Below are 14,658 nucleotides of genomic sequence, written 5' to 3'. Positions count from 1 at the left end.
ATAAGTAAATTCATTCATTTACAGCCCAAATTTAACCACTAAGATCATAACTCAACATTTAGTAAGAACATATTAATATAAAGTAAAATTTACTTGCACACTACTTATTTCATATGTCATATACATATCTAATATCTAAACTTCAATTTCTATATATATGCCACCTTATATATGCATGAAAAAAATATATATTTCACCTTTTATAAGTTAAAATAATGATATCTTTTAAGCGAAATAAAAAAATTTGTGTAATATAAATATAAAAAATTAAAATTTAGATGTTTAATATACAAATACATAAGAATTGAGCAATATGTATACAAACTCCCCAAATATGAAACACAATTACACATTAAAATTCAAGAATTCAAATATTAATTTATTAAAAATATTTAAAAGGCTTATTTCTATTTTTAAGGAAATATTTGAACAAGTTTAATCATAAACACACTCAAATATGTAAAACCGTAAACACAATTAGAGCTCATGGTTGAGAGCTTAGACTAAGGGTCTATTTGAGGCAGCTTATTTGGTGCTGTGGCGTTTTGAAAACGCACCTGACCTGTTTTGACAGCTTATGCATTTTGAAAACGCTGAAAACAACGTTTTCACACCGCACCTATCTAGGTGCGGTGGCAGCTTTTTGATAGCAGTCTGGCTTTTTCAAAAAGATAAAAAATTGTAATAGCCACCACACCTAATTTATTAGCAGATTATTTTTAATCAGCTTATGAGCATATTATTCAATAAGTTAACAGCTGCCCCAAACAGACCCTACGAATCTGTTTGGAATAACTTCTTCTTTGCTTTACATTTCAGGTCATCATCACAACTCTGTTTGAGAAACTATTTTCTTTTTGTTTTCTAAATTTTTTTTATAGTTCAAATCTGCTTTTTTCAACCTTCAGGCGCCAGGAAGAGAAACCCAAAATACTAAAATAATTTTCTTGAGAAGATTATGCAGCAGAAACTTCAGTGCTGGGAGGGTTATTCAACTTCGATAAATTTGGTATCCAAAATGTGAGGACTGTTGATGCTGCAGCAAACATGGCTCGCCGGGGAGCCCATTTCAAGCAAGTAGTGGTGCCGATAGAACTGTTCCAGCAGGCAACCTGAAAAACAAGAATATAAATTCTTATGAATTTATAATTCTAACATCTCAACTTTTGTATTTACATTTATACCATTTTTGTGTAATAAGCATGAAAATGTGTATTTCAGTTTTAAAAAGTTTGAGTGATAGTAATGGCTTTTATGTTATAGGTGCTAGATATGTAAATAAATAAATAATTGTTGTATGTATGAAAATGCCCCTATTTTTTAATAGGACAAGTCAACGGTAGTTTACTAGACACTTGTTATGTCATGCATGTGTCAAACAGAACATAATGTTACAAATATCAATGTCATGTCATGTTTGATGTTATAAAATGTCAGGAAACATAAAAGAAAACTATTTATTTGGATGCCTTTGTATTAAACATTAAAAGTCATTAAAGATATCTATGTTATAGTTGTTAGTTGTGTTCGAACAGAAGGATTAACCATGTGTTTTTCTATTTCAGTTGAATTACGTCAGAGATTCGTTGCAAGACCATATCTTTTTGCTTTAGTTATGGATGCTCTTACTAGACATTTACATAGAATGTACCTTGGTGTATGTTTATCGCTGATGATATCCTTCTTTTGGATACTAGCGAGAGTAGAGAGAGTTCAGGAAAAACTTGAATTATGGAGGTCAACATTAGATTCTAAAAGCCTTCATTTGAGTAGATCTAAAATTGAATATATGTAAATATCATTAATTTTAGTATCTAGTGGCAGAGTGGTAACTATGGGTGATCAAATCATTAAAAGGTGTGATCGTTTTAGAAATCTTGGGTCTATTGTTCAAACTGATAGTGATATAGATGGGGATGTCGTTAGTAGAATTCAAGTTGGTTGGTTGAAGTGAAGGAATGCAACAGACCTATTGTGCGATAGAAAAGTACCGCTTAGACTGAAAGGAAAATTTAATAAGATGGTGGCAATACCTACAATGCTTTGTGGTGCAGAATGTTGGCCTTTAAAAGATAAACATAAAACAAAGTTAAGTGCTGCTAAGTTGCAAATGCTTAGGTGGATGAGCCGCTTTATACTTAGAGACAATGTGAAATGAATATATCCGTGATAGGGTTGTGTAGCTCCAGTGACGGACAAGAATAGAGAGAGTCATATGAGATGGTTTGGTCACATTAAAAATCAACCATCTGATGATCTTATTAGAAGAGTAGATGTTTTGGATTTAACTTATGTAAGAAAAGCATAAGTAGACCTAAAAAAAGACTTAATCTATTAGAACTAAATGAAAATATGACATTCAATAGGATGTAATGGAATAAAAGGATTCATGTAACCGACCCCACCAAGTGGGATAAAGGCTTGTTGTCATCATTGAACGTATTTATGTCATTAAAAATAACAAATTTATTACACAAAATATCAAAGAGATTATCGTAAATAATATGTAAGCTCATGTCCCATAAGATTTCATTTCTTTGCAGATGCTTACGAATTCTTAATTTCATTTCTTTCAATTCACAATTCTTATAAATTCAAAGTTTCCGTGTTAGATATGCAAATACATATGAATTATGTGGTATGCATGCAAGTCTTCCTAAAAAAAAAATAATAAAGGAGCATTTACAAACATACCACACAATTCTTATCTATTTATACATCTAACACCTAAACTTTCATACATACACATATCACTCAAATTTTCAACAGCGCGTCAAAAATACCACCATACACCGTCTTTATAAAAGTTTAATACACTTTTCATTTATAGGTTTATGGCACTCGGGTGCTATGAGTGTAAATGACAAATTGTAGGTGTTTGATATGTAAATATATTGGAATTGTGTGGCATGTATGTATGTAAATTTCACTAAAATAAAATGAAAAAAAAAAAAAAAAGAAAAATGGGTATATATCCCTCTGTTTTCCATATTTCAATAGATTCTTTGCCCTTCCAGCATTTTGCATTTAGTTCGTACAATTCCCAGCGCTCCCAGCCACCAAACAGCCAAAATATCCCTTGTAGCTTTTCAAAAAAAAAAAAAAAAACCTTGTAGTTTCTATCGAATGCCTAACGGTACCTCTTACTGTTCACATTAACAGTACATGCCCGGATCCATATAAGAAAAAGGGAAATTTACATTTATACCTCACAGTTCTCATAAAGTTGATATTTACACTTACAAAATCAAATCTTGGTGTCATCAGTCTATGCGTGAAAAGGTGTACTTCATTGTAAAAAGGTAAAGATGATATTTTTGATGTGATGTTAAAGATTTGAGTGATATATATATAAATATAAATGTTTAGAGGTTAGATGTATAAATAAATAAGAATTATGTGGTAAGTAAATGCTCCTAAAAAAAACATGCCGATGAGATTGCACAACTTGCACAAAATTTTCAATCAATCCACACCAAAGATCAATTCTTATTCTTCATTAAAATTTGATGCCTGAAATTTAGAAATGAATTTTAATTTCAATTTTTGGATTTGATTATTATTTTCTAAACGTCATTGCTTTTCATCAGCAAATTGTCAAAAATTCAATCTCAGCCAACTATATCTTCCCCACCAACCCAAATTCTACCCTCATATCTCCACAAATCAGTCATCTTCAAATTTGAAGTCAAAGTTATATATATATATATATAATTTCGTATGTACGTCATGTATGTACGTTCATACATACAAATGTTCGTGTTTGGGTGTGGGTGGGTAGAACTGGCAGCACCAATTCAATGGAATCTATGCAGCGGAAGTATGTCGCGCTAGCAAGTGGGGGAGCAAGCGGACCATTGAGAGAACAAGTGCAAAAGAGAGGAAGGTAGAGAGCGAGCAGTTGAACAAGCGAGATGAAGCTTGTGATAGTAGGTGAAGGGTGCCACAACGGCAAAAAGCAGGGGTCTAGCAGGTATGTGCGACCAAGTGAGGTACGAAGGAAAGGTGTAGAGCATAAATAAATCTTCTCTTCCCATTCAAAATCAAGGAAAGCCTATAATAAATATTTTGGTTAATTCATAAACTAGGATGAAAATCCTGAGTAATCTTTCAAAGGATGTTATAAGGATTGTTGCGGAAGAAAAAATAGATCAATAAAAGGAATATTGGTACTTTGCAAAACTTGGAAAACAAAATATGAGTTTAGAAATTTTATTTGATGAAAACAAATAAAGTCAATTTAGGACCTCTATTTTTTCATAATATCTATAAACACAAGGTTTATATTCTAAATACACAGAAATTTTGTGAGAATTTCAATGCATAGGAAAAGATCCAATCAAGAGAAGGAATAATAGAACTATGCATTTGATTTATAATTTCAATTAAGTTAAAAAAAAGGCTGAAATCTTAAAATTAAGATTATGACAATTTTAATTTTGTAAATTTAGGAGTTTGATTTTGATAGAATAAATTAATCAATAGAATAAGCTAATATTTATATATTCGTAAAACAGGATTAAGTTGTACATTAAATAAGATAAATGAAATTTAAGAACTTTAAAGGACTAAAAATCTAAAAATAAGAATTAATCAAGTATAATGATATGATAGAATGAAAAAAAAAATCAATGGGTAATATAACTAAATTGTAATAAGAGAAATATAAGAAAAAAATTACATAGTTAATTAACATAATTATATGTGGTCTTATTAAACTATAGTTGTCGCACTTCTCTACCATGTAATGCATTGATTAATAGACTTTTATATAAGCATTGGACAGTAAAATTTTTAGTTGCCATTGAAAAAAGATTTTGAATGATTACTTTCTCTTAATTTAACAAAAGTTTCCATATTATTTAGAGGTTAAATTATAATTAATTTTGATGTCATCAACAAAATTGTATAATCGCACGCAAATCTCAAGGGATTTTGAGCAAGAAACATTCCAAATTCAAGATCATTTGAGCCCCAATTTCAGTAAATTTATAGTCAATTTGAGCGTCTTGATAAGACGAGCTTAATGCACAAAGTGATCCAATCTGAGTTCAAATCAGCCTAGATCGAACACTTGAAAGATTTTAATGCATCATTTGAAAAGTCAAACGATCTTAAGATTTTGTATGTTTATAGTCAAATTTAGCGTCTCAATGACAAAAATTCAACGTACCCAACAACATTCAACTCTGATGTACTTAAGACACCTAAATGCTAAAAAAACTATTTTAGGAGATCAAATTAACCAAAATACCCCTCTTAAAAATTATAAAGAGGAGGGGTGGTGAGAATAATAGTGAGCCGACAACAGAAGCTTAATTCTTGAAGCACCGACAGTAGTCGTTGACAATTAGAATTCACGATCGGCTACTAGAGTTCGCCACCGACAAACACTAGCAATTGCTACAGCCAAATAGTTGTAATAGCCTTCAACTATGGCTAATGTAGCCAACTATCTTTGTTATAGCCTCTAAATATGGATATCATGGTCAGCAACTATAGTATTTGTATCCAACTACGAGCATCACAGCCCCACCAAAATATTGAAGATGAACTATAGCAGATATAGTCCAAATTATATTTATACAATTATAAATGTTAGGTTATTATAAAGCAGTTATGATTTTAACATCATCTAATTATCTCATCGTCCTTAATTCAAGTGAAGAGTGAACCTCAATACACCTGATTATATCGTGGATTATTTTAAGTGGGACAAACTCAATGATTTTTTTCCCTTTCCAAGTTTCTTCCATGTAAAAAATCTTGGCCTCTTCTCTTACAACTTTTTTTTATCTATATGTGTGTTAGATCTATGTACAAAGCTAAAACGTTAAATCATCACTCTACTATCGTAAATTTTCTAACATGCAACAATTTGACGTTGTTTGTGAGAACTACTCGCACTTTTTTTAAGGCTCCTAAGCATAACATTTGCAATAATGGAACCACCCACTCTAACAGCCACTATTTCAATGGATGATCTTGAAGTCAGGATGTCAGGTTATTGCTTCTGTTTCACCGAATAGAAATGACTCTACTGCGAAGAAGTCTCATCTTTACTCTTGAAAGGTCGTGTGCATATAATAGAGGAATATCAAAATGAGATTATTCAACTCTCATGCATCGCTCGACAACAACATCAATGCCAACTAGTGGAACTTGCTTGCCAAAAGATCAATCACTGATTGGAGAAGCCCAATTAAAGAACACTCTTCCAACACCGCCTCCTTATATTAGAGTTCCTTCCCATCTTGGATAAGAAGCTGACATCATTAATACTATCAACTCCACGCTCATCTCCCTCATCGACCTCCAAATCAGCTTTGCACTATCACTTTCATTGAATCATGCCACAAAATTAACGAAGAAATGAAAAGTCCAATTTGGATGGGACATTTGTGTTGCTTTACATAAAATAATCAAGCTCATGTCAATAACACCCCAACTCGGGGCAACAAATTCAAAAGCAACAACAAAAAAATTATCAAATCGCTTTCTTGAATATGACTAATCATATTTCCAAGAGAAAGTGCGGTCAATCTCGACCCACAGCTTAGTCTTAAGAAACATAAAATATTTTTGGCCTCTTATTTTAGGTTTAATTGATCACAAGAGAACCCGATTCGACCTCATCCACACAAGTTAAAGTCGTCGAGCAAATGTTCCAACTAAAAACTTGGGATAGGTCAAAAATTCTTGGTGGATTACATTCGACCTCGTTCCCACGGGTTAAAGTCATCTAGCAAATGTTCCGACTAAAAACCTAAGATATGTCAAAAATCCTTGATTGATTACGTTCAATCTCGTCCACACAAGTTAACGTTGTCGAGTCATGCTCCGACCAACAATCTAGGATAGATCTAACATCATTGGTGAATTTCTCCTGACATTGTATATACAAATGATTTCAAATAGGTCAAACATTTTTGGTATATATATAGACACACACACACACATATTAATAACGTATAAAAGATCTCTCATAGGTCAAATATAATTGTTGAATTTTTCATGACACCTTATATACAAATAACCTCAAATAGGTTAAACATTCTTGGTGGGTTTCTCATGTTACTTCTCTATATTACCTCGAATAGGTCAAACATCTTTGGTGAATTTCTTATGAACAATTTTATACAGGATGTCTCTGAATTACACTCAAAAAAATAACTTCAAATAAATCTAGCATTTTTAGTGGCAGATAAGGTCTCCACTTATATCCCTGAAAGACACGCCCAATGATAATCTTGATGAGAAACTATTGGTGATCATAATCTTTATTAGAAAGACCGATTATGGGCAAGTGACAGACCCAAACTTCACTTATACCATTAGAAGAGGGAGTATTAAGGGCAAGTGGCAACTTATTATCAATTAACAAGCTCACTCGAGACGAGTATTTTGTTATTAATTTGTCATATAATATGTCACTTTCAACATTTCAATTCGAAGAAGATGATTGAAATAGTTAGTGGCAGGATGGCAATTTCTATTAACAAAAATTAGTTAGAAGGCCTTCGTTCAAATTTCCCAAGGAAGAGCAGTTTGGTACTTAGATAGCCCAAGAGTTAATAGGTCTTTGACAATAAATGCTAAGCCTTATATAGAAGAGGGAGTTTTTATTTTTCGGAGTTACAATTTCAGGTTATACTAAAAGGGCTTGAGGATTCTCTGATTTAGGTGTGAAGTGGGGAGAGAACCATAGAAGTGTCCAACATTTTGCTAAGATTGGTAGCAAAATCTTTTCAAAAAGTATAGATTTTAAATAATGTTCATGAAACTCCTAAAACCCTTAGTGGTGAATGATCAAACGGAAGAAATTCATATCTCATAAAATTCTGGTTGGAGGTTTTTGAAAATCTGTCAAGGGAAAAAATGGGTGTTTGGATGGCAACAGTTGGAGTGTAAAACAAATGCACGGTAAAATTTTACAGTATTTGAAATGCAAAAATTAAAATTTTTATGTGTGGGCACGTGTGTTTATAGAAAAAAGCCCATTCTTTACATGATTAGTTTCTTATGTTGCCACCTTCAAATGCAATATCAAGATTATTGATGTTGATTAACAATCTACGAATAGCATGACAATATAATTTAGTAATTTCTATAACAATTTGATCATTAATCAAACTTGATAAAAAAAATTAAAAGCTTATAATACCCTTACACTAGAAAATATTCGTCCAAAAAAATCAAATCAATAAATTGTTTTAGATGTTTCTTTATTTATGGCAAAAAATATCATCTAATTTGAATGCTCTACCATGAAATTAATGAATCATAAATCTCACTATCTAAATAAAACTCTGATGCAGTGAATCCTCTTATAAGCACCAGCTGCTATATCCTTTATTTCTTTAATAGTATTTTATTAGAAATTAATAATGAATACTAAACCTCTATTTGTGTTTAGCTTATTTCTTATTATACGTACATAAGGTTATGTTGACAGTGGAGGCACCATACATATAAATTTGTTGTAAACATTTGAGCTGGCACCTTTTGCTTGATAATGATTATGGAAGAATAGCATTATGGCGGATGGCAGGAAACTACCGGCGAGCGACGACAATCGACGTTGGGAAAGTCTACACGAAATGCAATCTTCCCTCACCAAACAGATAGATCAACTTACCATGGAATTTCAACAATTTGTTGGTGAGGTCATGCGAGAGTTTCGAACTCTCAGGAACAGCGGATTCATCCCACCGACAACCACACCGGCCGTTTCGGCAACCATACCTTCGATGGATGAATCTACTGCAGTTAATCATGCTCTGAGGCGCCGCCGAAGGGTCGATTTACCGGCGCTCTCGAGCTTCCTGAATTCGATGAGGAACGAAACCCTCATCGACGGAGCTACATCTCATATTCGGAATCAGGAGAGGAGCCTATTGTGATGGAGAATGCTCGGCATCTTCGAATATATCCAGATCGGGGATACAAAAACTTCAAGATAAAAATTGACTAACCTTTTTTTTTTATGGTCTTCTTCACATTGAAGCCTATCTCAACTGGGAACATCAGTCCAAACATTCTTCGATTATATGGATATTCCTCCAGAAAAAACAGGTAGATATATGGCTTGCAAACTCAAGGGAGGTGCTGGAGATTGGTGGCAACAACTAATGCAATCTAGGAGACATGACGGTAAATGAAATGTGAAAAACTGGGTGAGTATAAAACAGCTTCTCCGCAGCCACTTTCTTCCATATGATTACGAACCATAATTATATTTGCAATATCAGTGTTGTGTCCAAGGAAGCCGAACAGTCAGCAATTACATAGAGGAATTCTATAAATTAAATGCTCGAAACAATTTAAATGAATCGAAACAGCAAATAGTTGCTCGATATATGGGAGGGCTCAAAGACACCATACAGGACAAACTAGAAATGAATTTGATATGGCCATTATCTCAAGTTATTAATTTAGCCTATAAGGTCGAACTACAACTCAATCATTCAAACAAATCTTCAGCACTGAGAAGAAATTTTAGTGAACAGTCAACTGAAACAACAAGGAGCGAATCTATCATCGTGAAGTCAAGCCCCCTTCAGACCCAAAACACAAACAGCCTCACAGGATCTAATGAACTGAAAGCTACTATCAAACAAACCCACAATCGTGACACTATATACAATAAAACTGGACCATCTAAGTGTTTTCGTTGCTTCCAACCCGGCCACCGTTCTAATGAATGTCTTAGTAAGAGACAATTACAATTAGTTGAAGGAGAAAACAATGAATAATATGCTCCTGAATTTCCATTTTCCAATGAGGAATGTAAAGATGCATCGGGAGATGATGGGGAATCTAGAGAAAATTTTAGTATCGCCTAATCAAAAAGGGAGTTGAGGTTCTTGTGATGGACAAGTGCAAGGTAACTTTTTCCATTGGAAAGAATTTTATTTGTGAAGTTTTATGTGATGTTTTAGAAATGGATGTATGTCTCTTATTTTGTGAAGGCCATGACAATTCAGTGTGGGAGCTTAGTATGATTGTCGAGCCAATGCGTATTCCATTGACTAGAAATGAAAGAAAATTTAGACCTACACATCCTATGGAGAAGGCAAGCACCGAAAAAAGCTCGGCCTATACTAATGTAACTTCGCTCTAAATTACTAGCATCTTATAAAAGTGAGAATCACATGGTTATTGTCCTGGCGACTAAATCAAACATAAGCAGTTCGAGAATGCCTGAAGAAGTGGAAAAATTATTATGTCAATTTACAAATGTATGGCCGGCTGACTTGCCTAACCAACTACCTCCTCTATGCTTCATTCAACATCAAATCGACTTTATTTCAGGTTCGACAATACCTAATCAACCTCACTATAAGATGAATCCAAAAGAACATCAAATATTAAAAGAGTGTTGAAGATCTGCAGCGGAAAACATTCATTTGGCATAGTTTTAGTCCATGTGTTGTCCCAGCTCTCATCATTCTAAAAAAAAAATGGTTCATGACGAATGTGCATTGACAGTAGAGCAATTAATAAAATTACTGTTAAATTTTGTTTTCCGATGCCACGCCAAGACAAAATTCTCAACATATTAGGTGGAGTCAATTATTTCTTGAAACTAGATCTTCGCGGCAATTATCATCAAATAAGAATTCGTGAAGGTGACAAAAGGAAAACGGCGTTCAAGACCCGAGAAGGCCTATATGAATGGCGAGTTACGCCATTTGGCATATGTAATGCTTGAAGCACATTCATGAGACTAATGCATGAGGTACGCAAACCTTTCCTTGGATATTTTTGTGTGGCATATTTGAATGATATACTTGTGTATAGTCATTCATTTGGATGCTCATTTACACCACTTAAAACTGATTTTAACGACTCTTCGTGATCACAAGCTTTCTCTAAATTTTCCCAAGTGTGAGTTTGCGACACACACACACACACACACACACACACACAAGGAAGAGGTGCAGTTTTTGGGCTTTGTTAGGTCCAAACATGGCATTAAAACTTATTTGAGAAAGGTGAAAACTATCAATTCTTGGCCAAAACCAACAAATTTTACTGAAGTATGAAGATTTCATGAACTCATTAATTTCTATCGTTGATTCATTCAAAATTTCAGCGTCATTGTAGCTCCATTTATGGATTGTTTAAAGCAGAAATTATTTTTCTTGGGTGATAAACAACACCTAAGTTCTGCACCAATTCTAGCGATGCCAGACTTCGATAAACCATTCCAAGTGGAGACAGATGCCTCTGCTACAGGAATAGGAGCAATTCTAAACAGACTTATTGAATTTTTCAGTGAGAAACTTAGTGGTCCGCTGCAGAAATGGTCCACATACGAGCAAGAATTATATGTTGTGGTTCAGGCTTCCAAACAATGGGAACATTATTTAATTTCAAAAGAGTTTATGTTTTTTTAGTGACCATCAATCATTACAAAATTTTACAAACTCAAAAGAATTTAAATCGGATACATATGAGATGGATTGTATTTCTCCAAAAGTTTGGTTTTGTATTGAAGCACAAATCTAGCCATAGCAATCGAGTTGCAGACGCTCTAAGCCGAAGAGTGAGTCTTCTAGTTTCTGTCCAATCGCTAATTACAAGTATGGAATCACTTTGTGAGCAAAATGAAGATGATGAGGATTATTCAATTCCATGGTCATAGTGCATTGAACAAAGGACAGCGGGCGATTATTCCATTCAACGGGGATTCCTCTTCAAAGGCAATCAACTTTGTATTCCAAATATCTCCCTTCAGCATCAACTCATTCAAGAAATGTATAGTGTTGGGTTAGTCGTTCATGTGGGAAGAGGTAAGACACTAGCTCTGTTTCAAGCAAGATTCTTTTGACCCGGACTTCGTCGAGATGTCTGTCGCTTTGTTGAGAAGTGCCAAATTTACCAAAACTTTAAGGGTGTCACTCAGAACATTGGCCTATATACTCCACTACCGGTTCCAGATTCAATCTGGGAAGATCTTAGTTTAGACTTTATTTTGGGTCTTCCAAAAACAAAATGTGGTCTTGATTCTGTTATGGTGGTGGATGACAAATTCTCAAAAATGACCGATTTTATCGCCTGCAAGAAGACATTTGATGCAATCAATGTCGCAAAACTTTTTTTAAGGAAATAGTCCGTCTACATGGCATTCCAAGGAGTACAACTTCATATCGTGATTTCAAGTTTGTTAGTCGTATTTGTCGTGACTTGTGGAAAAAACTACAAACAAAACTAAAATTTAGTTCAGCCTATCATCCACAATCTGATGGACAAACTGAAGTGGTAAACCACTTGTTAGGAAATATGATTCGATGTCTTGAAGGTGAGCATCTAAAGCAATGGGACGATATCTCGAGTCAAGCGGAATTTGCTTTTGATGTTATGACAAATAGAACTATAGGAAAGATGCACTTCAGGATTGTTTATACTAAAGAACCAAATCATACAGTTGATGTCATTGTAACTCCCAAACCGAAGAGTTCTCAAGCGATCAAAATGGCAAGAAACTTTGAAACGATGTTATGCAACGTGAAACATAAAATTATCGAGAGCAATCAGAAGTACACGCAGCAAGTGGATGAACATCGCAGAAGAAAGATTTTTAATGTTGGGGATTTGGTGATGATTTGATTCCGTAAGGAAAGATTTCCTATAGGAACATACTCTAAGCTAAAACCATGAAAATTTGGGTCATTTCCTATTGAAACAAAGATTAATGATAATGCGTAATTGGTGACACTTCCTCCTGATTTGAATATCCCTTCCACCTTCAATGTAGCTTATCTATAAAAGTATCAACCACCGGACAATGGATGTGTGCAAATCACGGAACTCGAGTCGAATTCTTCTGAATCAGAGGAGAATCTAATGCAGTGAATCCTCTTATAAGCAACAGGTGCTATATCCTTTATTTCTTTATAAGTATTTTATTACTAATTAATATTGAATATTAAACCTCTATTTGTGTTTCGCTTATTTCTTATTATACGTATGTACGGTTGTGCTGATAGTGTAGACACGATACCTATATTTTTTGTACCCGTTTGAGCAGACACCTTTTGCTTGCTAATGATTATGGAAGAATAGTTTCTGCTTCTCTATTTTATTTTCCTCGTCTCCTTCTGTTTTGTAGCTGCGCCAGACTCACTAAAAAAACCATTCAATGGAATGTTACTTTTCTACTATTGATGCATGACCAAATTAACTTGAAAACTGGCATCAAACAACTTATTCTTATGAAATTTATGGAAGATGGTCAATTAGACATTACATGATTGAAAAGAAGATAAAATAAAATACACACACGCACACACAAATAACCCCTCTATGTATGTATATATCTATGTAGCTGATTACTTCTTGGTGTGCAATTAATTATAATAGCTTTTAACATAAAGCTCCTAAACTTTTGGAATAATACTGAGAATGCAACTATCATATGTTTCAAAGTTTGAACTTTGCACAGTTAATATTGTAGAATTGCTAAACCTTATTCCAAAAATTGTTTGGTGCCTTCGAATTAGTGATAGAAAAGATTGCATGTAGAGAATAAGGACTGTATATAATGGAGAGGATGGCTGATATAGGTTATAATGGTGATAAAGGTGGCAAAAAATAGGTTTACTCTTCAACCCTCTTCAATGTACCCTAACTTTCTCAATTTTTGCGCAACTTGGCTCACTCCATTCATTCTCCTTACTATGTACCCTCACCCTACTCACTACAGCCTCAAGATCCCTGGATAGCTTGTTTCTTTTTCAAAAAAGGAACATAATAGCAATACAAATCAAAGAAATAGGAACAATTAATAATGCTCAAATCAGATAAATACTGCAGCAATTCCAGAAGGGTCTTGTACTCGGAATTTAATCATAATTTTTTTCGCCCTAATGACCTACTTCAAGCGGCTAGGATTTAATGTCTTCGAAAAAGCATTAAACAAAGTTTAAAATTCTCTCATCCAAAAAAAATAATGTCTGAATATGTAAAAAAAAGTAAAAGCACGCCAGTTCTAGGAGTACACCTACGCTTTTCTTAGCCTTTATCATAAATTGAACAAAACTATAAAATGAAACTGAAAACAAGGACACAAGACAGAGGAAGCATCTAGGACCCCTGTGTGTGTCGATGTGTATGTGTGGGTCATACATTTATAGAGAAATTTACATACACTTTTTTTAATTAAAAAAAAAAGTGGTCGGAGGCTATTATACGAGCCCCCAGCCACCCTCACATGCCTAAATATTCGAGGACTGCCCTCACTACCGGCAAATTGGTCAGAGGGGGATTCAAACCAGTGACCTAAAGGGACTTACGACCTTCAAAGGATGCTGCTCTACCAATAGATCATAAGGTGGGTATGTGTTTATATATATATATATATATATATATATACTTTTTTTTGTTTAAATAAAAAAGGGTGGTAATATTGCTCCCCATAATTGGTATCCGTCCTTGTAGAGATCGAACATGAGTCAGAGGGGTCTTATGCTAACAACGCAACTGCCTACCAACTTGTCACCCAGTGGCGCAAATGTGTGCACCGGGTGTAGGTGAGTTGGTGGCGGCTTTTCATAAGTCCCCTCTCGACCCGGGTTCAAATCCTCGACCAAAACGGGATTTGAATTTGCACATGGGATTGGTTGGGGGTCTTCCCTTCGGCCAACTCTTTAA

General features: G+C 34.2%; 1 protein-coding gene across 1 annotated transcript in view; it reads right to left on the bottom strand.

Moving 5' to 3' along the window:
• Positions 1 to 743: 743 nt before the first annotated feature.
• Positions 744 to 14,658, bottom strand: part of LOC110036179 (protein ANTHESIS POMOTING FACTOR 1-like) — a gene marked incomplete at its 5' end in the record, with an annotated part of 18,622 nt that continues 4,707 nt past the window's right edge. The window contains one exon of the mRNA XM_020740567.1: positions 744 to 1,112. Within this exon, the coding sequence (XP_020596226.1) occupies positions 957 to 1,112 (156 nt within the window). The remainder of the gene's footprint in view (positions 1,113 to 14,658) is intronic.

Source organism: Phalaenopsis equestris, unplaced genomic scaffold (assembly GCF_001263595.1).
Source record: "Phalaenopsis equestris unplaced genomic scaffold, ASM126359v1 Scaffold203406, whole genome shotgun sequence".
NCBI lineage: Eukaryota > Viridiplantae > Streptophyta > Magnoliopsida > Asparagales > Orchidaceae > Phalaenopsis > Phalaenopsis equestris.
The sequence above is the reverse complement of the archived record's forward strand: the minus strand, read 5'-3'. Positions and strand labels throughout refer to the sequence as shown.